Source organism: Aotus nancymaae, unplaced genomic scaffold, assembly GCF_030222135.1.
Source record: "Aotus nancymaae isolate 86718 unplaced genomic scaffold, 86718_ANA_hifiasm-v0.15.2.pri h1tg000008l, whole genome shotgun sequence".
Classification (NCBI taxonomy): Eukaryota; Metazoa; Chordata; class Mammalia; order Primates; family Aotidae; genus Aotus; species Aotus nancymaae.
This window is the reverse complement of record NW_026988419.1, coordinates 14851725-14875973: the sequence shown is the minus strand read 5'-3', so window position 1 is coordinate 14875973 and position 24249 is coordinate 14851725. Positions and strand designations below refer to the sequence as shown.

Genomic DNA, 24249 nt, shown 5'->3' with positions numbered 1-24249 from the left:
ATTTTACACTCACGGCACGTCTCAATTGGGTCCAGCCACATATTCAGAGCTCAGTAGCCACACGTGGCTGACAGTAGCCATATTGGACTGCGCAGGTCTAGAGGCTGCAACCTAAATATCTGGCAGGCTCAGCCTCAGCAGAGCCAGGCATCTACAAACCTGCACATCACCCCACTGCCAAGGCATCAGGACGGGGGCAACTAAAGCCTCTGCTTTGGAAAGCCTCCTCAAAAGACCGGATGTGGTCCCAAGTTTAGAGATGAAAAGATCAGGACTCAGAAGAGTCCTGAGTTAAGGAACTTGCCCAGGGTCACAGAGCTGATAAGTGACACTGATCTTGACCGCACAGCCCTGCACTTCTCTGGGCCCCAACACCTTGGCCACTGGGCAAGGGCAGTGGCGTGGGCAGAGCCAAGACGGAAGGGACAGGTAGGACTGATGGATGAGGAGGGGGCCAGAGCAGCAGGGCCGGGGACAGCCGGCACGCTGAGCTAGAAGCCCTTCCCAACACAGGTATCTAATGCTGCTGACTTTGTCTCCAGGCCCAGGGTCCTGCCCGCTCAAAGCTCCTTTAGAGGGACCGCTTCTTAATTCAAGTACTAGTAAAGAAGCCAGGAGGCCTCCTAGCCAGGAGCCCCAGGGAGTGTCTCCCTGTGCACCGAATCCTCCCAAACAGCTTGATCCCAGCTGAGTTCTCCCCTGGAAGGGAGGGGAGACTTACACATGAATGAGAAAATCAGATAGACCGAGCTGGGCCAGGAGCTTGGGAGGAAACAAACCCATCAAGGCCGCTGTCCAGCCAAGAGAAAGCCTGGCATGCAGAGGATGGAGCCTGAAGCCGCCCTCGATCACTCCCGTCACCCCACCCAGCTGTTCAGGCTCCCAGTAGAGACCCTAAATTCTTCCCTCTCATCGCGCGCACACACCTTATAGATGGCGAAGGCTTCAAGCTCCACTGTGTAAAGGCAGTTGGGGTGAGGTGGCTGGAAGTGCAGGCGCATGGCCATGGACTTGAGTGGGGGCACGTCACAGGTCTCTGGGGTCACCCAGAAGGGGCAGTCAGACCTTCGCGTCCAGACCACTGTGATCTTGCCCTTGGTGTGGTTCATCAGGCACAGGGGGACAGGGTTGGGGGCCTCAGGCCCGGGGCAGGCACCAAAGTCTACCTCGACAGGCTCTACACTGACGGGCGGGGGGAAGATGGTCAAGTCGCTGGTGCCGTCGAAGAAGAACTCAGTCATGGGGGGGATATAAGGGTACTGCGGGGCTGGCATGTCCTCCAGGTCCTGCATGGGGAAAGACAGGCGGACAGGGCCTGACTGCCATTCCTCTTGCTGTTGCCCCTCCTGGGCACACTCTTGTCTGGACAAGGCTGCACTAGTCACCCCGACAACTAATGGTGCCCGTGGGACCCTGGGAGCATGGGATTGCCCAACAATCACTAGGAAGAGATGTGCAGCTGGGGAGGGCACTGAACCTGGATGGGAATCATGAGGGCCCCGTTCTGGTCCTGCACCAGCTTCTTCTCCTTCAGCATGGCATCCAGGATGTCAGGGGGGTAGAGCGTCAGGCCCCGGGCCAGGTGTGTGTGATACCAGGTGAGGTGCAGAGGCTTCAGGATGGCCGGCTTGGTGCTGTCTGAGTGGCAGGTCCCCATCAGGTCCAGGAACAGTGGGTCCTGTGACATTTGTCTATGTGTGACAGGGCATGGGAGGGGTAGTGGGGCAAGGGGGGTGCTGGGCGTTGAACTGACAGAAGCTGGGCAGACAGGGTAACAGAGGCAGCAGGGCAGAAGCTCCAGGTGGCCAGTGAGTGAGCACTCAGCCTCGGCCTGGCTCAGCCAGGGCACCGCAGGAGTCCAGGGCAAGTCAGAAGAGAGCACCCCTGTCCTTAGGACACTCAGCCACTGCCCACCTTTCCCCTCTGCTATGGCCCCTGGGCATTCTCTTGCCCATCCTACTGCCAGCCCAAAGGCCTGCAAAACTAGAATTCAGGCCCTCCCAAGGGAGGAGAATATGGGGGCTGCCTGATCAAGCCTCCCTCTGGGCTTCTGTTCCTTCCTCCATTCCCAAGGATCCCCCTAGCCCATACTACACTGTCACAAGAATTACAGAAAGGTGCCCATTTCTCCAGGTACACAACACAGCCTGAGTCTGGGCATCAGCTCAGGAAGGGATCGTGATTACATTTCAGCCCCCTTTGCCACCTTGGCCAGGCACCTGCTGGTCAGGGCACAATGTGTCCGATCTTGCCCAGGTGCCTAGGGTTGGGGTCTAACTTGAAAGCTCTCTGCCCTACACATGCTATGTGGGGTGGCTCCAGGGAAAAATTAGTCTGTGGAGTCATGGAAGGCAAAGAAACGGCAAAGCCTGCAGGGCTCGGGGGAGGGCAGAAGGCTGAGGGTCCACACCGCCCTCTCCTAGCCCATGAGCACAGCAGCAGCAAAGCACCTGGCCTGGTAGCAGGGCAAGACTGGCACAGAGTGATTTCTCCTGTACCCGGCCCACACAGTGGCTCCAAAAGCCAGGGCTGGGGCCCAGGAGTGGGAGGTGACCAGGCAGAAAGCCCTAGAAGTTCCAGAACACAGGTGAGTGCCCACTAAGCCTTGTCAGCATCACTGGGCCCCAGGGGAGCCCCTCCCCTTTCAGCCTTATGCCCTCCCCACCGCTCACCTGGTGGTGGATAAGACAGGCCACACGCCGAAAGCAGATGATGGGGTGAGTGGGCTGGAAGGCACAGCGCAGAGTCATGCGGGCCTTGCCCACCAGGGTCCCAAAGGCAGGCCTGATGCTAAAGACGCTCTCCAGGCAGTCAATGGCAAACTGGAAGTGAGCCGTGCAGTCTGACTGGTTCTCAATCCACAGGGTCTGCTCGGAGCACTCTCCAAGGTTGACACAGCTGAAGTTGACACAGTAGTGCTGCAGGGACACAGCAGGGCCTGGGCACAGGAGATGGGGTATCAGCTTCCCCAAGAATGTCTTAGACAAGATCCCACTGATGGGCAGTGGTGCTCTCTGGGCCAGGCTACAAAGGCCCAGAGCCCTGGCAGCCTGAGCAGAACTCCACTGGGTGTCTGTGGGACTGGGATTCTTTAGGTAGTTGCAAATGATTCCCCACAGGGCCACCAGGGGGCAGCAGACACCCAGGCTGAGGCAAGGTAGCCTTGGCTCTTAGAAGCAGGGAAGGAGCTCTTCAGAATCCTCAGCAGACTGCTCCTGTCCCCAGGGAGACCCCTGGGGTCACCAGTACCTCCACAGAAACCAACGACTTTGAGCAGGGTCTTGGAGCCATAGCCAGAAGGCACGATAGAGAAGTAGTCCATAGTCCTGGTGTCCAGTGTCTTGGGGTGGAAGAACACGGACACACATTTCTTCTCTCCTGGGAGCACGATGCCGTGGGCCGTGGGGCATGAGAAGGCCTGGTCTCTAGCCATTTCATCTGGGGAAATTTCAATCCTGAAGGGGGCATTTACCTGTGGGGCCAGGCAGAAGGACAAGGGGTCAGGTCGCAGAGTGGGACATTGTATGATGTGGCACAGTCTACACATTGTACTGGTGTGCCCAGCCAAGGGGGTGGGGCAGCTGGCATCCAGACTGTGCCCCACTAGCCAGGCTACCTCCACTAAGAGGAGGGAAGGGGCCGAGTCATGTGCACTGCACTGGGCCTGCCCAAAGGGGACACCTTGGAATCTCCCCAAGGTCCCATCACAGCTAACTGTGGTTGTCCTGGGGTCAGGACAGTCTTAGGGCTGTTCTTGGGGTGGCTCTGGGGAGCTGAGGTGTACCCCAGCCCAACCCCCAGCGGAGGGAAAGGACACCCTTGCAGACCCTTGACATGGGTTACATGAGACTTGGGGCCAAAGGTGTAGAGAGAAACAGGGGCATTGTGTAAGGGGGTGACTTTAGGAAACTCCGGTCCTAGGGGCCATGAGTCCTGCCGCTGCCCCTCCAGCCCAGTGCCTACCGCAGACGGATTGTGAAGTCTGATCTGCCTCTCCAAGGTGCAGCCCACAGCAACAGAGCCGAAGTGCAACAGCTTCTGGAAGCCCTCAGCATCCTGGTCCTCCAGGCGCTTGTGCCTTATGCTCACCAGCAGCTGGGCGCACTTGGCTGGGGCAGAGATGGGAGATTCTTGGGGGAACCACCAGGGCCTCTGTGTCCCCAGTTGAACAGCCCCTCGAAGAAGGCAGGTGGCCCCAGGGAACATTTAGTCTGTAACATCATGGAAGACAAAGAAAGGGCAGAGGGCAGGAGGCTGGTGGAGGCCCTGTGGGGGCCAGGCCAGGTGGGAGGTGAGGGACACGGAGGTCTAGAGGCCCAGGGAGGTACAGCAGGGGTGGGTCTGTGGGTGGTGGGAGGTCGGGCCTCACCCACAGCCTGCAGCTGGATGCTGGTCCTCTGCTGGCTGCCCTCCCCGTACCAGCACGTGGCCTGTACCTCGTGGATGACAGCTAGAAGGGGCTGAAAGGTCACTTTGATCTGAGAGGCCTGGCCTGGCTCCAGGAGCCCCATGGTGGGCAGCATCTGGAATGGGCTGGAGAACTCCCAGGTGAAGAAGGTGGGCAGGTCCCTGGGGGTGGGGAGCAGGTCAGGCCACTGGGCTCCCAGCCCCTGCTCCTGCAGTAGCAAGTCTGGGATGCTGGCCAGAACCTCAGACTCCCCACCAGGGTATGCCCATCTCTCCCACTCCCAGACACCCTCCTCACAGCTCTTGCTCTCCCCACCCATGGCTCAGCCTCTCCCTCACCCCGCATTATCCAGGCAGAAACAGGCCTCGGTCGTGTCCCCCACAGCACACATGGGCAGCTGCAGGGACGGTGGGCAGATCAGCCTGTGGCAGGGCAGGGTGGCCCGCAGGCCCACACAGAATATCCCCTCTGCTTTCTCAAACCACAGCTGGTCCACGTACTCCTTCTGCAGTGCAAGGCAGGCAGAGGCAGTCACCCATCAGTGGCACTCAGGGACTGCACATCCCACCCACCCTCAGCCGCCCCCAACACAACCACCAAGGGGAGGGCTGGGCTGTGGCCTCCACGTCAGGCTGAAGGGAGGGTCAGCTACCTGGGCGCCTATGTTGTCTTGGTCTCAAAGATTAGAGCCTCTTTTGTGGAAAAAGCATTCTGAGGAAATGTGGGCAGGGGGTGGCAGCAAGAGGCCGAGAAATAAATGTAGTAGGGGTTTCTTTTTCTTTTTCTTTTTTTTGAGATGGAGTCTCACTCTGTCACCCAGGCTGGAGTGCAGTGGTGAGATCTCAGCTCACTGCAACAGCTGCCTCCTGGTTCAAGTGATTCTCCTGCCTCAGCCTCCCAAGTAGCTGGGATTACAGGAATGCGCCACCACACCCAGCTAATTTTTGTATTTTTTAGTAGAGATGGGGTTTCACCATGTTGGCCAGGCTAATCTCTAACTCCTGGCCTCAAGTGACCTGCCCACCTCGCCCTCCCAAAGTGAGGGATTACAGGTGTGTGCCTCTGTGCCTGGCCACGGAACATAGGTCTTTCTGATGGTCAATATAATATCGCAGCCTTTACCCCCAGCATACCCTGGGGAACACCCTCTGTCTAATGAGATGAGGGATGTCACTGTTCCCAGGTGCCTTCCTGCCCTCACTTGCTGTGGCAGACCTTACCTCCTCCAGAGGCCGGAAGACAATGGGGAGCGTGAGGGTTATGCCTGGGCTCAGGAAGATGGGCTGAGGGATGACCGTGAAGAAGAACTTGGTTTTGGGGGGCCTGCAGGAGACAGCCAGGGGGTGAGCACCTCAGATCAGGGCTCAGAACAACTGGAAGAGGCAGGAAACGAGAGAAGCCCTGTAGCCAAAGGTGCTTGAGTCCTAGGGACCACAGAGAAACAGACCAGGAGATGAGTATGTGCAGGTGGAAACTCAGGGGTTTGGTCACAAGAGGACCTGTCCTCCTTCTTCCCCTCCTATTCTCAGAGATCTTCACTCTAAACCAAAAGGGAGTAGTGTTTGTACCTCTGACAAGCAAGGAGGCCTGAGGGGCACAGGGACAGAGAAGGGCTGCCCAGAGCCCTGAGCACTGAGGTGGGGGAACCAAGGCTGAGGAGGACTTAAGATGCCTTTCCAGAGACCTCAGCAGAGCAGCAGCAGCCCAGAGTGGGTCAGAACCACAGCTGCTGCAGACTTTCAACACGCTAATAAGACGATGACATTGTCAGCAACTTTACACCAACAAATGCTTAAATTTAGATGAAAGAAACCGGTTGCTATAAAAATATAATTTACCAAAACTGACCCAAGAATTGTTCAATAAATATTATGGCTGTTCTGCCTAAAAACATCAAAGAAATGGAATGGGTGGTCAAAAATCTTTCCACAGGCCAGGTACAGTGCCTCGCATCTGGAATCCCAGCACTTTGAGAGGCTAAGGTGAGAGTATCACTTGAGCCCACAGGTTCAAGACCAGTCTGGGCAACAGGGCAAGACCCTATCTATACCAAAATTAAAAAAAAAAAAAATTTCCAGGCATGGCGGTGCATGCCTGTAGTCCCCGATACCTGAGAGGCTGACGTGGGAGGATCACTTGAGCCCAGGAGTTCAAGGCTGCAGTAAGCCACGTTAATGCCACTGTACTCCAGCCTGGGCAACAGAGCAAGACCCTGTCTCAAAACAAACAAACAAACAAAAACCACGAACACACAAAAAAGAACAAAAGAAAGAAAAGAAAGGAAGGAAGAAAGGAAAGAAAAGAAAAAAAGAAAGAAGAAATTACATAAACTTCAATGTGTGTTTATGAGAAAAACCCTCAGCAAAGCAGGAATAGAAGAATACTCCCATAATCTGGCAAAGTATACAAAAAAAACAAAACAAAACAAAACCACAAACCAATCCCACAGGAAGTCAATTCTACCAGACGGCTTAATGGTGAAATACTGCAGTCCTTCACTTTGAGATGATAAACAAAACAAACATGCTTCTATAACCACTTCTGTCCAATACTTTTCTATTTAACAACCCAGTAAGGAAAGACAAAGTGTATAAGGATTAGGAAAAAAAATGTCATTATTCTATATAAAATACAAATGTGTGCATGAAAAAAACCAAGAATACTAACAAATAAATTATTAGAATTAATAAGAGGATTTGCCAAGATCACTGAACACAATACCTATATAAAATGACATTTTAAAAACTAACAACAAACAAATAAAACAACTAAAAATATGTCATATATAACAACAGCAAAAAAATAAAATACTTACAAAAAAATCTAACTAAAGATGTGCAAAATGTCTATGGAGAAAACTTTACACTTTATTGAGAGACATGAAAGATAACCTAGTAAATATAGAGATAGCCCATGTTCATGGATTAAAAGACACAATACTGCAATGATATCATTTCTCCCCATATTCATCTATAGGTCCAATTAAATCACAATCAAAATCTCAAGAAGTGTTTTATGTGCATGTATGTTAAGCTGATTTGAATATTTATATAAAAGATCAAAGGGCAAAGAATAGCCAAGATAATCTTGAAGAAGAATTAAGAGGACTTATACAACCAGATATCAAGATGTACTATTCACAAAAATCAATTCCATACAGATAAAAGACAAACATAAAAGGCACACCTATAACATCTTTAGAAGATACTAGAGGAAAATATCTTCATGACCTAGGGGTAGAGAGGGCCTTCTTAGGAAAAGCGTAAAAAAGCACCAACCATAAAAAAGACTGATAAAGTTGATAACTTTAAAATTGAGAACTTTGTTCTTCAAAAGACACAATAAAGAAAGTAAAGACAAATCATAAGATGAGAGAAGATATCCATAATTTATAACTGGCGAAGGGTTTGTAACTGGGATAAGAACTTATACCAAAAAGAAAAAAGACAAGGTAATGTAATAGAAAAATGGCCACAGACTTGATCATGAATTTCATAAATGAAGAAACGCAAATGGTCAATAACCTGCAAAAAGACAGTTATCTTCATTAATCAGTAATCAGGGAAATGCAAATTAAAACCACAAGTTACCATTATTGGCAAAAGTTTTAAATTCTGACAATAGCAATTATCAGTAAGGATGTGGGGGAACGGAACTCTCTGTTGCTGCTGAAGGGTGTCTAAACAAATCTGTGTACTTTGGGAAATCGCTTGGTTTATCTACAGAAGGTGAACCAGCACGTGTCCTAAGCCTCAGCAATTCTGCTCCTATGTCTATACCCCAGAAAAGACAGAACATAGAGCCAGGAGGCAGAATAGAAGGCTCCACCCTACAAGGACACCAATTTAACAACTACCCAGAAACACAAAAAAACAAAAAAACTTCCGTAAGTCCCGAAAATCACATAAGCCTTCATAGTACCTGGTATTCCCCAGAAAAACTCTTGTACTTATGCAACTGGACACATATACACAAATGTTGGTAACAGTCTCCAACTAGAAACAACCCACACTTCCTTCAACAGAAGAATACACGAATACATTATGGTACAGGCACACATTGGAACACTATACCACAATGAAAAAGAATGAACTATAGCTGCACAATTACTCATACTGCACGTTTTAAACACTCATTGGCTTTTATATGGCATGCTAAAGGTTTTTTGTTTGTTTTGTTTTTTAAGAGAGCCTGCTTTAGTGGCTCAAGGCTCTGGCGCTGGGTCCTTGATTCCTTATACTGGTACCTGTACTTCATCTTCTGGAGTTTCAAGGATCGATTTTTCAGAACCAGGCTCCTTGTGGTCTCCTTTCCTATCTCCCAGCCTTTCCAGTGCAGCTCCTCGGCCACCTCAATGCCCCAGATGACCCTCTTCTTCACTCTCTCCTGCTTCTTTGGGGAGTGCATCTGATTGTCCATGGAGCTTGCAGGCTGTTCGGGTGGCAGGGAGAAGGCACAGCAGAAAGCATGCATCAGCAGGGTTGGATGCCAAGACCGAGAGAACAGGTGAAGGTCTTCCCCTCCACCACCGAGAAAATAAAGGACAAGACAGAAAAACGATGATTGACACCACCCCTCACCCCTGGGGGATGGCCTGGAGATAGACATCACCTCTTCCAAGACTGGAACTGCTCTGCAACTAGCGCCCCTGCCCCTGCAGCCTTCCCTGGGCGGCCCCATCGGCCATTCTGTGCAAGCACACAAATGCAGGCTTCCGTTCTGTTCCTCAGTGCACCCTCAGATCCCACGCGGTCAGGCGCCTCCTCCCCTCTTCTTCCTCCCAGTACTGCCCCTTGCTACAGATGCCTCTCCTAGCTAGAGCAGTCTATCTCAGGCCCCTTTCCAGACCACAATTCCCTCTGCACCATTCCCCCTCCCATTCCTCAATTGGCTGGTGGAGCAGAGGAGGAGCCAATTTGCCTGCTATTCGCCCCTGCTATTCCCCTGACTTCTGGGGCCACTCCAAGTGCTGCTCCTGGTGATGCTGGTGCTGCCACATGCGGCGTTTCCATCTATAATGAAAAGTCTTTCCATAGGCTTATCCATCACCCCCTTCTAGATGAAGAAGGAGGGAGCATGGAAGCCCCCCAGGGCAGTAAGGTGGAGAGAGGATGAACTGGATGCCTCTTCCTACCACGGTCATTGCTATGAGCACTCAACTCATTGGCATTTTATCTTTTTTTGTTTTTTTTTCTTTGTGAGAGTCTCACTCTGTTCCCCAGGCTGGAGTGTAATGGCACGATCTTAGCTCACTGCAACTTCCGCCTCCAAGGTTCAAGTGATTTTCCTGTCTCGGCTTCCCGAGTTGCTGGGATTACAAGCACCAACATCATGCCTGGATAATTTTTGCATTTTTGTACAGACAAGGTTTCACTATGTTGGCCAGGCCGGTCTTGAACTCCTGACCTCAGGTATCATACCACCTACCTTGACCTCCCAAAGTGCTGGGATTACAGGTGTGAGCCACCGTGCCCGGCCAGCATTTTGTTTTATCTTTGACCAAGTATTGTTTTTATATTGCTGCATAACATAAGGATATAGTTATTCATTCAACAAATATTTTTTGACTACCTATCATGCACCAGACACTGTGCTAGGTGCTGGGACTATAATGGTGAGCAGGACTTACAAATCCCTTTTCTCCTGGAGCTTACATTCTCAGTTTCAATATTTACTGAGTGTGTCTGATGGACAATATACTATTTTCATTCCTGAGTCAGCTATGGAAGAAAGGTGACATGGGTGATGGGAGGTAATTTAATATAACTATCAGTTGGTGCATCAGTCAGTGTCCAGGCAGGAAAACAGAAGCCATTCTGAATGTTTAAAATGGAATTTACTGTGGCTGGGTGCGGCGGCTCACACCTGTAATCCCAGCACTTTGGGAGGCCGAGATGGGTGGATCAAAAGGTCGGGAGTTCAAGACCAGCCTGGATGCATAGTGAAACCCCATCTCTACTAAAAATAAAAATTAAAAAAAATTAGCCGGGCATGGTGGTGGGCACTTGTAATCCCAGCTACTCAGGAGGAGGAGGCAGGAGAATCACTTGAACCCAGGAGGTGGAGGTTGCAGTGAGCCAAGATCGCGCTATTGTACTCTAGCCCAGGTGATAGTGTGAGACTCAGTCTCAAAAAAAGGGAAAACAAAAACAAAAAACATGGAATTTACTGCACAACCATGGGTAGTGAAGGAACCCAGGAGCTGGCAACATCAAGATGCTGCCACCATGCCCTGTTTAGAAGTGGCGGGGTCAATACAGCCTTGAGGCCTGTCTGGTGGGAACTGGAGCCCCAGGGGAAACGCAGCTGCTAACAGAGACACTGTCAAAAGCAGAGGGAGGAAGAGAAACGCCCTGACTTCTCCCTTCCTCCCACCCTCCAATCTCCTATCAGCTCAGAGCAGAGCAGGGGAGGGCAGTGAGTGAATCCAAGGGCAAACGGGTCCGGAATGGCACAGAGGACAGAGATGTCTTCTAAAACAAAACCTTCAGTCCACAAGGAGGCCAGGGCAGCACACCTAAGGAGTTGGCACCACACACCACACAACACAGACACACGCTGCATCATACACAAAGCCATTCCCATGGTCACACCCCTGGACAGCGCAGCTGCATCATAGAGAGAACCACAAAGAGCTGTGAAGAGTAAGCAGCATCCGTACATTATTGGTCAAACACAAAGTCCTAGGGGTGAAGGCCAGAACTTTCTGAGAGAAATCCTGGCCATCCAACCAGCCTCTGGCTCGTTCCTCCCTGGCACTCTCCTACCCCACAGTCTCTCGGGAACTCAGTGCTCCCAGCACTCCAGTGTGCTTGGTGCTACAATGGTGAACAAGACTGGCAAATCTCTTTTCTCTTGGAGCTTACATTCTCAGTTTCAGTATTTACTGAGTGTGTTCCATGGCCAATATGACATTTTCTTTCCTGAGCGACCCATGGAAGAAAGGTGACAAGGAAAGTCTAGACAAGGTCTAGTGCTAAGATGCAGAGGGAAGAGTCAGGGCCTCTCAGATTCCCACCCCCCTGCCCTGCTGCCCATGCCCCGCCCTGGCCCTGCCACACCCTGCTCCACCTGCCCTGGCTGTATTCCCATCCGGGCACTGATGGCTACACTGCTGTTGATGGTGGGGATGGCCATCGTGCTAGCACTCAAGCAGGATCCGCCAGAGTTCATGGTGTGGTCCCTGCTGTTCCTGGACCTCATGATGGAGCTTGGAGCCTGGGTGAGCATCAGGCCCTTGGAACACAGTCCAAAGGGAGCACTTTGAGTATGGAGCTGGGAAGAGAGCAGAGGGAAGGGGAGACAAGAGTGACATGAGAAAGAGAGGCTGAGGGAGGAGACTCTCATGGCCATCCTTGTCATGGAGGAGAGGGTCCGCTTCCCGGCTCTGGCAAAATGTGCAAGGTGGCACCATGAGGAATGAGCCTATACACAAGATTGGGGGCTTTTCCTGGGAGCCTAGGGACTCACCATCAGGAAAGGGACTTCAAATTGGGACTTGGGGACGAGGCCCACCCCACCATGCCCCTCTGTGGCCATACTTGGCTCTACTCAGCTAGCTCCAGTGGGTGTCACTGAAGCATGTGCATTACCTTTATCTGGCTTTTACTCTCTGCTTGTTTCCTCTAAACACTCTTGCCTCTTGTGAGAAGAGGAATAAGGGAGAAAGAAGAGGCAAATGAGACTGATGGATTCTCCACCTTCTGGGTTTCCTTCACCAGTCTAAAACCTGTTAAGGCAAACATCACTGAAATAGATCAATCAAAGCATAAGTCAATCCATCTCTAGAGAAGAGGGATCCCCGATGACTGTAGCTGAAATCATATGCACATATATGTGACACATATGTAAAGTATATACCAGATGTTATGTATGCGTACATGTCTGTTTTCCAGGAGGAACAGCTACAGCTTTCACCAAATGCTTAAGAGGATGCTTGACCTTGATCTAAGGGACACAAAGTAGCTCAGACTAGCTCTGGCTCCATCATCTTGAATCCCCTCTTCCTTTAGCTGGCTTCCTTTAGCGCGCACACTCAGTGTGACTTTGTTACTTCTATAAGAGGACAGCAATTTTCACACTCACACACCAAAACTAAGCAAGCCCCACTCGGGTCCATGTGGAAGTGGTGTGCAGATCTGTACAATGACTTACCACAAAGGGTTCATCTCTAATTTCCCTTTACACTTGATACAAAGCCATCACCCATGAAATCATAGAACATGGCACTGTCCCCAAAATATAATGCAATCCATGTGTGTAGTTTAAAACATTCTAGTAGCCACATTAAAAAAGTAAAAAGACACAGGTAAAATTAATTATAACTATATTTTATTTAATCCATCATATCAAAAATACTCTTATTAAATAGGTAATCGATAATTATTAAGATACTTTACTTTCTTATTTTGTATTAAGTCTTTGAAATCTGGTGTGCATTTTACACTTACAGCACATCTCAGTTTGGATTACCCATTTTTTTTTTTTTTTTGAGAGATGGAGTCTCACTCTTTCACCCAGGCTGGAGTGCAATGGCACAATCTCAGCTCACTGCAACCTCCGCCTCCCAGATTCATGCAATTCTCCTGCCTCAGCCTCCTGAGTAGCTGGGATTACAGGCACCCACCACCATGCCCAGCTAATTTTTGTATTTTTAGTAGAGATGGGGTTTCACCACGTTGGTCAGACTGGTCTCGAACTCCTGATCCTGTGATCCGCCTGCCTCAGCCTCCCAAAGTGCTGGGATTACAGGCATGAGCCACAGTGCCTGGCCGGACTACCCATATTTTAAGTGCTGAATAGCTATATATGGCTATTGGCTACCACATTGGATGGCATCACTCTAATACCTTTTTTGAATATACGCATATTTTTCAGACTACTCAGTATCCTCCCCCACTTCTTCAAATAAGAATCTCAAAAAAATAATGTCTATTAACATGTACTAAGAACCTACGTGCTAGGCAGTGTTGTAAGGTCCTTACAGGTATTTTAATTAATTAATTTACTTATTTATTTTTGAGACAGAGTCTCACTCTGTCAGTCAGACTGGAGTGCAGTGTCAAGATCTCAGCTCACTGCAACCTCCACCTCCCAGGTTCAAGCGATTCTCCCTCACAGGCATTTTAATTCTTATAACAGTTTATGATTATGTGTGACTTGCCCGTTTATTTGGCCTAAAATGATCTCTTTTCAAGTTTGTGGTTCAGTTCCTTATTTCAATGTATTCATATTTAGTAACCAATTTTATGATCACCCTTTAGGAATTTATACATTTCCATCAGACACTCTCTTATTCCTCCCCCACCATCTGCCACCATCTCCCACCACCCTTTTAAAGTGGAAGATTCTGTTGACTCTGTTTTTCCTAGTTGGCAACATGTCCAAACCCCCTAGAGGGGACTATCTAGATTCATTCATTCATTCATTCATTCATTCACAAAGCACTTACTGAGTGCCTATTATGTACCAGCTACTGTGCTAAGCACCAGACAAGGCAGGCAAGTCTCCTACCTCCAACTGTGAACTGGACATTCAGATGAAATCAAAGAAATGTAAGCTGAGGAGACACAGGGAGAGTCCATTACTTTTCTGCCACGGGATGGTCTTGCAGTCCTGCCCTGACTCATTAATGCTTCTGACCTCAGGGGATTGTACAGACAGCTCCTGCCTCGGGGCTCTAAAAAAGTCTCCACTTAACACATGACTATTCCAGAGAGTGCCTAGAAGAGCTGATCCAACCTAGGTCATAGGGGAGTGAGCACTGGTCCCAGGGCAAGGGAAGCTGGGTGCCAGCATCTTCTCAGAATCTACTGGAATAGGCATATTTCTCCATCTCCCAGAGCCTCAGTCTCCTGCCTATAAAATGTGGGTTATCCTGACGATTTCGCAAAGTTGATGTGCAGCTCGAATGAAACAAGAGGATTTTAAAACGCACTCAACAAACCTATGTTATAATAATTAACAACCGTAACTTCCACACTAGCCTGCACTATTCTTGCAAAAGACTCACACATCTGCAGTCGTTGTGAAGAGACTGGGCAAGCGAGATTTTTTGTTTTTGTTTTGGATTTGTTTTGTTTTAAATCGAAGTTTCCAATTTCAAGGACTTAAAAATGTGTATTATGAGTTTCCTTTATTTGTCTAATTGCGGATCTAAAAATCTCCAAGAGGACCACTGGAAAAAGTGGCAGGTCGTCGTGTAGAGTAGAGGGACAAAGACATAGGTGAAACAAAGAGGGGGCAAAATATACTTAGAGCTGTTTCTCCTTTCTCTTCGGGCTCCTTAGTCTGATCTCGCCCAAAAGTCAGTCCCACGGGGCTCTCTGAAAGGCATGGAGGGGACCTCCGGCCACGACTTCCCTAAGGAGAGGGTCTCCCAGGACAGATACCTTCCCTGGCCATCCGCGCCGCTCCCTGCGACCCTGGGACCCTGGGACTAACGCTCAGAACTTACATCTCCGCCATATTGCCGTCTCCATAGATACAAGACGCGCAGGACACGGCGTCTTCAGACATCCCAGGGCAACGACGGCAGCCCGAATGAGTCAAGATTCATGGAAGGCGAATGTGCCGCCCAAGTTAATTCCCTATATTCAATTTTGATTCCCTGACTTTTCCTGCTGGTAGTAACTGTGGGCTTCTACTTGTCGCGACATGGTAATGTAGCGCCCCCTAGTTGTCGTGGCGTTCCAGCAATCATGACTTTAGTTGACGACCAAATTCACAGGAAGCTACTCGGTGGGCTTGACAACTCTGACACACAGAGACAGAACCTCATTCTCTGTGACTGCATTTGTTAACTTAAAAGCGGTCCATAGTTATTTCTTATTTGGATATTGCTTTGCAAATAGTTCCCTTTTGCTGATGAGAGGGACTGTGTCCTCTGAGTTTTTTCCCAGCATTTCTTCTTGCTCAGCAACAAGAAAAATAACTCTTTTGAAGGGATCGGAAGGTTAATGTATGAAGGGATTATTAACATAATGCAGACTTTTGGAAGCCCGTTGGTTCATTTGTTGGTATGTGTGTTGGAGGAAGAGTGCCATTTTGTAAGACTCCTTAGTAGCTGAAGCTGAAAGTCTTTAAAGTTCACTCCTGGGCAACCAAGGATGTTTTTGCTCCCCAAGACAGTGAACCGGTTTCCTTTCAGATGGAAGGAGGGGCGTGGTTAGGGGAAGAGAGCTTAGTGAGTCTATGGGTAAACGCAGAAAATAAGCTATCATTTTGGTACAGTTGGAGTTGACTTGTGAAAGGTGAAAGATGGACTGAGATGACAAAGTGGCCTGAGCTGGCCTGGCAGATCACATGGCCAGAGACTGGCAGGACCAGAGGGAAAGGGCAGGCAGGGTGCCCGGTAAGTTATACCAGCATGATTAGGAGTTTTCCGGGAATCAAGGAATGTGGAACTCAGTGAGCTTTTCACTGGTTTTAACAGGATTCTCAGAATCTGAAACCTGCACTTTGGACATGACGACTTTTATGCTGTTTGTAGTATCTATAATGATTTCCTTTTTGTTTTTCCCCAAATTCTTTTTGAAGTGGTCAGCCTGACTCAGCTGGCCCTTAGGGACAAGGAAAGGAACCAGTCCATTCTTAGGCTAAAAAAAAATAGAGATTTTGGGGGCAGGGTTTGTTGTTGGCCCCAGGAATCTCAGTGGGAAAACCCCAAAGAGGAAAACAGCTCTTGGAGAACCGCTAATGCTAAAGGCGTCCTTGTGCCTCTTCACTGGAAAGCCTCTTTCCAAAGTTCTTGCCTGCTCAAACCTTGGTGGATTCTGGGTTTGGGAAAATTAAAGGGGATGGTTCCTCCTCTTAACAGGACTCCTGTAGGCTCTGCTTCTGTAGGTGTCTAGCTGCTTCCTAGAAGCCCTGATGCCTAGTGATCTCTCCTGACATTGGTGGACTCCTAGGGAGAGGCCTGCATGCTGGAATTTGCCCAGGGAGGCAAACACATGGAAAACGGCTTCACAAGGTGTTGAGTCTGACGAGGGGAAAGAGGAAGCTGGACTTGCTTCGAAACTCTCTCTTTCCAGGAGCCCAGAACCAGTGGAATAATGGATCCTGAGACCTGTTGATCACATTCTCCCTGGACCTAAAAATAGATCATGGGGGAGGGGGCCAAACGTGGTGGCTCACACCTGTAATCCCAGCTCTTTGGGAGGCCAAGGCGAGTGGATCAGGAGTTCAGTCAGGAGTTCAAGACAAACTTGGCCAACATGGTGAAACCCCGCCTCTACTAAAAACATAAAAATTAGTCAGGCGTGGTGATACATGCCTGTAATCCCAGTCACTCTAGAGGGAGAGGCTGAGGCAGGAGAATTGCTTGAACCTGGGAGGCGGAGGTCGCAGTGAGCCGAGATCACACCACTGCACTCCAACCTGGGTGACAGAGCAAGACTCTATCTCAAAAGAAAAAAAAAAAAAGATCATGTGAGAGGGGTTGCTGTTTGGTTCAAGGCTGGGTGATGATACAGGAAATTGATGATCAGGATGTAGGAAAAGCGAGGTAGGATGGAAGGGAGATGGTCTCAGATCCTCCTGGCCTGGAAGCTGGGGTGGGGAATAATGAAGGCAAAAGCACACTCCACGATTTGGACTTCCATACACATATAAACAAATATCTTTTCTAAGTTTTTTTAAAGGTATATATCTTCCCACACCCCTATGCCTCCCATGATGTAGAGAAGACCCTGGGCTGGGAAATTAGGCAGACCTGAGATTAATCCCTACTCCATTACTAATTGCCTTTGTGACCTTGGGCAAGTCACATGACCTCTCTGAGCTTCAGTTTCCTCATCTATTACCTGGGAATGATTCTCAAAAGGCAGTTAGGAAGATTGGGTGATAAGGTATGTGTAAAGTACTTGATATATGGTAGGGAATCAACAAAATCACACACACACATACACAGAGAGAGAGAGAGAGAGAGAGATTGGACGTTCACTAAATGGGAGGTGTCTGTAAGTAAGCCACTCAGCCTTCTGTGCAACTGCGCCTCCTACAAACATCCAGCCTCTCTGCTACATGCTGGAGAAGTGGAAAGTTTCTGTCCTCTCCACATCCTCCTCCTTTGTTTCTCCAAGAAGGGGGCCACCTTGCTGCTCCTGGTGAAGAAAGACAAAAGGAGACACCAGGGTGCCTTGCTGTCCAGTTGCAAGTCCACCCAGATCCAGCACTTAGAAAGCCCTCTCCTGCCTTCCTCCGTCCTGAGATTCTGACTCCATTTTGAGTGTTGGTTCTGGAATCAGGTTTGCATTCAAGTTGTACTTAAGGGATGGAGGTGAAAAGTTGGGCTCTCCCACAGAAGCTCCTGACCTCAGAAATGAGTAGGGTATTCTCAGCCCAGTCTGAGGTGGGGAGTAGAGGGTGAGAGAAGGCTGTAGCTAATAGGGCCACTGAGTAGTTTAGGGCTGGATCTAGGAGCAGACAGGGAACATTCTCTGCATTAGAGGATCATGGTCCCCTGCAGCTACTGGTATTAGAGGGTGTTAAGAGACTGGTAGCAACTCCAGCCTGAAAGGGTTTCCAGGGCCCAAAACTGGTAGGATTTGGGGATAGACTGCCAAATGGCAAGATAATTTAAAGGAAAGCATTCCTTTCTGCCTGGGACCCCTATAGGATTTTCTAACTCTCCTATGCAAACCCAGGCCCCATAGATAACTTTCTCACTCTATTCATTGTCTCCGCCACAGGGTAGAAAGACATTCAAACTAACAATAGGGGGATGGAGGGAAAAGGACGTGAAGTCTAATCTCAGAAAACTCAAGTTCAAGTCTTGGATCCAGCTTCTAATAGCTGAGCAATGTCAGGAAAATTGTTAAACTTCCCTAAACCTGACTTTCCTCATCTATAAAATGAGAACAAACAGGAGTGTCAAAATACTTAACAATTTCTAATGTGTCTCCACCTATGAGCGTGAGAACAGACTTGTGAGCTGGACACCAGCTGGACTCAGAGCCTGAGTCAGGAAGCCCACATTGTGCCACGGCCAAAAGGAAGCACAAGGAGTTTAGGGAGGGGTCTGGGAGAGCATCCAGGGTAATTCAGGGCTCCGTAAGTGACTGTTTACCAACTGGCACCAAAGTATTTCCAGATATAAACAACCAGTATAACCATACTGTACTGGGTGCAAGTCAGACCTAAGGACAAATCCCTACCCCGTTGGCTACTGCATACACAGTTGTTTATTTCAATTTGAAGTCTTTCCCCTTCTTGGTCCTCCCCACTGAGGGAGGAATTGTGAGCACAGCTAACTGCTTGTTTCCTTCTAGTCTAAGCAGTGCTCCTTCTCTGTGGTAGCTCTCTTTCTTCATCTGCACAGTCTCTAGCGGGTTCTATGATCAGCACCACGGACAGCTCCCGCGGGCCAGGCCTTCCCCCTTCCTCCTTCCTCCAACCTTCTATCTCCTCTTTCTCCACCCGCCCTAGTGCAGAAATCCAGAGTTCTGAACTGAATGAGAACATCCCCGAGGAGACAATACAGTGGAGTGGCTAGGAAAGAACTCTGGAGCCAAGCAGACTGGAATTTGAATCCCAAAACCATCAGCTATCAACTGTATAACCTTTTCCTTCACCTCTATAAGAACAAGGTTCCTTGTCTGTAAACAGGCAAACATATAACTGCTACCTCAAAGGTTATGAGGTTTATGTGAGACAAAAGAATTAAGGAACTTAGTACAGTGCCTCGTTCATTACAGGCTCTGAGTAAATGAAGAACACTATTATTCTGTGACTTCCTATCTAATTCCTCAAACCTTTTTCCAGTCCACTTCTGACTAGAGCCCTCTCTCAAATGAAGGTATCATGACATGGCCACTAGCTCAGTGTGGCTGGCCTTCCTCAGTGTGGAAATCAACCTGGACTCAGGTATGGTTAAGAGAGCCCACCTTTGACTGGTTCATGAGATTCTGTGTTCATTAGTTATTTTTGCATTTTAAAAATTTTGAGTTAATATTATTTTTCTTTTTAAAATTATTATTATTACCTAGATAGGGTCTTGCTCTGTTGCCCAGGCTGGAGTACAGTGGAACAATCATGGCTCACTGCAGCCTTAACTCAAGTGATCCTGGGCTCAAGTGATCCTCCCACCTCACCCCCACCCCCACCCCCCACCTAATCTGCCACCACCAGTAGCTGGGACTACAGGTGCGCGCCACCCTGCTAAGCCAATTTTTTTTGTACTTTTGTTGTGGAGATGGAGTTTCACCATGTCTCCCAGGCTGATCTTAAACTCCTGGGCTCAAGCAGTCTTCCCACCTCAGCCTCTCAAACTGCTGGGATTACAGGCATGAGCCACCGCTCCAGCTGAGTTAATTTTAGATGTATCAAAGAGTCACAAAATAGTACAGACCGTTTTCATAAATGCTCTCCCACTTTCCCCTTACGTTAACATCTTACATGACCATAGGAAAAAAAACAGGAAATCAACCTTGAAATACAAACACTATTAACAAAAGTATGGAATTTAGATTTCTCAAGTTTGTCCATTAGTGTTCTATTCCTGCTCCAGTACCTAATCGAGGATCCCACTTGGCATTTAGTTTTCATGCCCCCTTAGCATCCTTCACTGTGGGGCATTTCCTGAGTCTTTCCTTGCCTTTCATAGCTTAACTCTCTTCAAGAGTACGGTCAGTTATTTTGTAAAAGGTTCCTTCTGGGTTTGTCTCATGATTTCTCATTAGAGTGAGGATAACGCAGAGGTGATATGCCCTTCTCAGAGCATTATATCACGGGGATACATAGTGTCGATACGTATTATCAGTGATGCTAACTGGATAACTTGGCTAAAGTGATATCTGCTGGGATTCTTTACTGTAAAGTTGCTATTTCTTTCTCTTTTAAGATTTTGATCATCCCCATCTTTTGCCTCTCTAGGATTAATACGTTGAAACCAACAACCCTGTCCTCACACTATCCTTTCCACCCCTACACTCCCAACCACCCTCCCAAGCCACACCCATTCCCTATCATCTACCTGGTTCCTTTCCTCTGAGTTTTCCTAAGTCGGCCATTCAGAGGTGTGTGCAGGCCGGGCGCGGAGGCTCATGCCTATAATCCCAGCACTTTGGGAGGCTGAGGTAGGCGGATCACCTGAGAGTAGGAGTTTGAGACCAGCCTGACCAATATGGTGAAACCCTGTCTTGAGAAAAAGAAAAAAAAATTAAAAAAGAAGAAGAAAATAATTAAAAAAAAAAAAAAAAAGAGGTGTGTGCAGAAGCCAGATGCAGATGGACCTGAAGTTTGTTAGGGCAGCAGGGTACTTTCTGAACTTTCTTGCTGAGGTCCTTCATTTTCTGCTTGAAGGGACATTCTGAGCAAATGTGACCAGCAGTGGTCCGCAGGCATGTCCAATCCCAATCCCAGCTCTGGCTGCAACCCTTGAGCAACAGTCCCATTTGGGTTTTTAAAATCTCTAAGTGTGTTTCTCTCCAATCGGCCATGTATAACTTCTTGCCAACCACAAGCCCATATCCATGAGTTTTCTTCTTTCTAGAACCACTGCAAAGCTTCTCGCTTCTGCAGAGGTCCTGCCAGAAGGCCAGACATACAGCATTTTTTCAATCAACTGAAAGATGTGCTCATCCAATCCTCTCCTTTGTCACCATCTCCATCTGCCCCAAATTTATTCCATTTCAGAGTCTTCTTGTTCTGCCCCTTCAGATGTCAAAGGGTTAGGCCATGCCTCCTCTATTTTTAAAAGCCTTTGTGTCAAATTGTATTTTGAGGCTCTAGAAAGCCTCAGGAGATGCCTTCATTAGTCCACATTCCCTCTTTTCCTTTTGTCCTGGTTACTATCGCCATGAAAGGAGTTACTCGAAAACATCAAGGTTTCAAACAGCCATTTTATTTTGCGGTTTTGTGAGTCAGAAATTCAGAAGCAGCGTGGCCACGTAGTTCTAGCTTGGGGTCTCTCATGCACTTGCATTTCAGAGATTGGCCAGGGCTGCAGTCATCTGAAGGCCTAACTGGGCTGAATGTCCAAGATGGTGCACTCCCATGGCTGACAGTTGGTTCTGGATGTCAGCTGGATGACTGGAACACCTATCTATAGGTTAGGAGCATGCACTCTCCAGCATGGCCATCTCAGGGTAGAACCAGGCAGAAACTACACGGCCTTTCTGACCTAACCTCAGACCAAATTCAAGGTAGACCTGGCGTCTCTACAGGAGAAGTATCGAAGAATTTGTGGACATATTTTAACCATCCCCCAGACCCTATCCTGGATCCCTTCACAGCACCTAGAACGTTATTCCTCCAGGACCCCCTTCTCTAACAGGGTTCTGGTTACTCCCAGGCCTATCAGTCCTGTAGGCTGAGGCGAGGAGTATGTCCCTCCCATCCCCTGGGATGGTCACTCATCGGTTCCCACGTCCCTTGGTTTGCTGCTGCAGGACTCCTGGGTTCTGGTCTGAACTCTGCTATTATTTGATTTTAAGAAAATGACTTCACCTCTCTGGGCCTCTGTTTCTTCATCTGCAAAGTAGGAATTAGGAACCTCGTGTCACACAATGTTAGGATAAAAAAAGATCATGTAAATAGCACACCTAATCCATAGTAGGTGCATAGTAGATTATGGAAGAAATGGCTGTGGGCAAGGCATTTTCCCTCTTGGAGCTTTGGTTTATTTATCTCTGAGATGGGGGTAATAATTCACCTATGCTGCTTCCCCATACAAATGGAAAGTTCTTAGAAAGGCTGCAGGGAAAGCCAGCCCAGAGGTCAAACCCTGGCCCCGCCTGGGAAGAAGGCCCCCATGTCTATGCTCAGCTGGGTGAATGGGATGTGCATGCGTGCCAGGCAGCAGGTGTGACTCAGAGCAGTGAGGCACGCAGTGTGGGGGCCATATCTACCCAACTGAGCCTTATCAGATCCGGGCTGGCCACCGCTAGGCCCGTGAAACAAAGAGGCTTTGAGAACTAGTCTGGGGTGTGGGAGATGGGGCCAAGCTCCAGAGGCACAGCCACCCAGGGGCCAGAGGGCACAGGCTGGGGAGCTGCTACCACCTACCCTGCCAAGGAGGTTTGCCCTGAAGGGGTGCCCTCCCAGGTGGGAAGCTGGGTCTGTGTTCTCCAGAGATGGCCTCCATTGCTGGAGTCCAGGCTTCTTTGGAGCACTGTTGGGCCATTTCCCTCCAGGCCCTCAAGACCGCTCCTGCCATGGGATACGGCATTTCCCTTCCCTACCTCCCATTTTGAAGTCTCCCCTCCTCAAACTTTTAGCCCCAACTACCTGGCTCCCAGTCCTTAAGCATGGCCTGAACTTCCCCTCTGTATCTGTGCTCCTGATGATCCACCCACCTGCCCTTGCCCAAGTCACTCATACCCCTGAAGGCCCAGGTAAATGCCACCTCCAGGAAGTCTCCGAGCATGACGCATCCTGCCCCCAGTCCTGTCTAATCGCTCTGGCGTTGCACTGTATGGAGCTTCTCTCTGAATCTTTATCCCTGCCAGAATCGGCTGAGCTTGGCAGAAGCCCAGATCCACCAGGACCAGAACTTATGGTTGTGCAAGTTGTACACTGCACAAAGGCTCTAGGCTGAGTGAGCAGGGGGATTGAAGTCCAGACATGCTCTGAAAGCCCCAGCATGTACCCGGCACTAGGCTCTTTTCTAAACATGGACTTCCTGCTCCTGGCACCAGACCAGGAGAGCTGCCTTTCATAGTTGAGTGTCCCTGAGGGGGCACTTTTAACTAAGTATTTCAATGGAGGGCTCCTATTTCCAGTTCCCACACAGGGGACATAGGTGCTAGCGGTAGGTCCTGTTGCCTAAAGGATATGTGCATTGGGTTCAGCCCTTTTCAAAACAAGACCACTCACTGCCAGAAGCCATTCCACCCTGAGACCTGTGTGTCTTAGGGAAGAGGGCTGAGTGCAGGCCTGCAGGGCTTCCAAAGAGCCATGCCAGCAGCAACTGGGGCTTTCCAAACAAAAGGCCACCTTGAGGAAGGGTGCTTGCGGAGAGGCCCCAGCACAGCCAGGTAGGGGAACCAGGGTGCAGTGAGCTTCTATAGAAAGCAACTGGCCAAGCAACTCAAGAGTCCTCGCAGCCAGGAATTCCCCCATTTTGACTCCTGGACCCTGACACTTCAGGTCCTCCCAGGGACCTGTGGACTTAGACATAGGTCTTACATTTTGCCTGGACTGAGATAGCAGAGGCTACTCTGAATTTCTTTCCCATGCATGTCCAAGGTAGGGCAGAGAGGCAGGCACACAGAACAGGTGCCTGGAGGGGCCCTTGAATCCAAGTAGACCCTTGGATGACAGGGAGAGAGGATACCTATACAGGAAAGTCCTGGACATCACTCTGACAGGTGCAGCCACTAAGGCCAAAGAAGGCCAAGGTCCAAGGTCAAGGATGCCGGGGGTGGGAAGCTGGATTTCCTACTTAAAATCCCCCAAGTTGACTTGGCCCTTTTCTCATTCCCCTGGCTCATCCAACCTTGGCTTCCATCCTGGCCACTCTATTGCCTACGTGTCTGCAATCCATCACCTTCTTTATGATCCTAGAGCCACTTCCCTAGTCTAGGACACCAACTTCCCAGCAGTGCTTCCACAATTGCCCCTTCTGGTCTGCCCTCCATACTGTAGCCAGAAGAGATTTTGGAAGCAACCTAGTCATGAGCCTCCCTGCTTGAGGGCCCCTGGGATTGAGTCCTATTGCATCCCGCACAGGCTCTGCATCATCTGCCTCCTCTCTCCCTCTCCACTTTGGCTTTTGCCAAGCCCACGTGGCCCATGTAGCTTTGCCATGCTGGCCTAATGGTGGTTCCTCTAAGCCCTCAAGCCCCCAAACCTTTGATTTAACTATGTTCTTAGACTGGCTCCCTTCCACTTGCCTGCCA

The 24249-nt window shown here is 49.2% G+C and overlaps 1 protein-coding gene across 2 annotated transcripts; it reads right to left on the bottom strand.

Moving 5' to 3' along the window:
- Positions 1-680: 680 nt before the first annotated feature.
- On the bottom strand, positions 681-14882 carry CFAP65 (cilia and flagella associated protein 65). Of its 2 annotated transcripts, XM_064372809.1 has the most exons (13): positions 14865-14882; positions 13922-13967; positions 12001-12137; positions 11480-11683; positions 8655-8839; positions 5629-5731; positions 4747-4913; positions 4370-4569; positions 3964-4109; positions 3250-3472; positions 2673-2938; positions 1478-1678; positions 681-1286 (listed from the first exon to the last, which is right to left on the bottom strand). In XM_064372809.1, exons 4-13 carry the CDS (start codon positions 11636-11638, stop codon positions 858-860), a joined length of 2079 nt encoding a protein of 692 aa, XP_064228879.1. In that variant the 5' UTR covers positions 11639-11683; positions 12001-12137; positions 13922-13967; positions 14865-14882; the 3' UTR covers positions 681-857. The 2 variants fall into 2 exon arrangements, with proteins under 2 accessions (XP_064228879.1, XP_012301802.2); XM_012446379.2 differs by lacking the exons at positions 12001-12137; positions 13922-13967; positions 14865-14882 and having other exon boundaries at positions 11480-11745.
- Positions 14883-24249: the final 9367 nt, after the last annotated feature.

Coding starts and splice junctions, on each gene's coding strand:
- CFAP65 (XM_064372809.1), bottom strand. CDS start 11,638: ATGCTCACCCAGGCTCCAAGCTCCATCATGAGGTCCAGGAACAGCAGG. Junction 5,732..8,654: donor CTCCAGAAGATGAAGTACAG/GTACCAGTATAA, acceptor TGTCTCCTGCAG/GCCCCCCAAAACCAAGTTCT. Junction 2,939..3,249: donor AGTCGTTGGTTTCTGTGGAG/GTACTGGTGACC, acceptor TCCTGTGCCCAG/GCCCTGCTGTGTCCCTGCAG.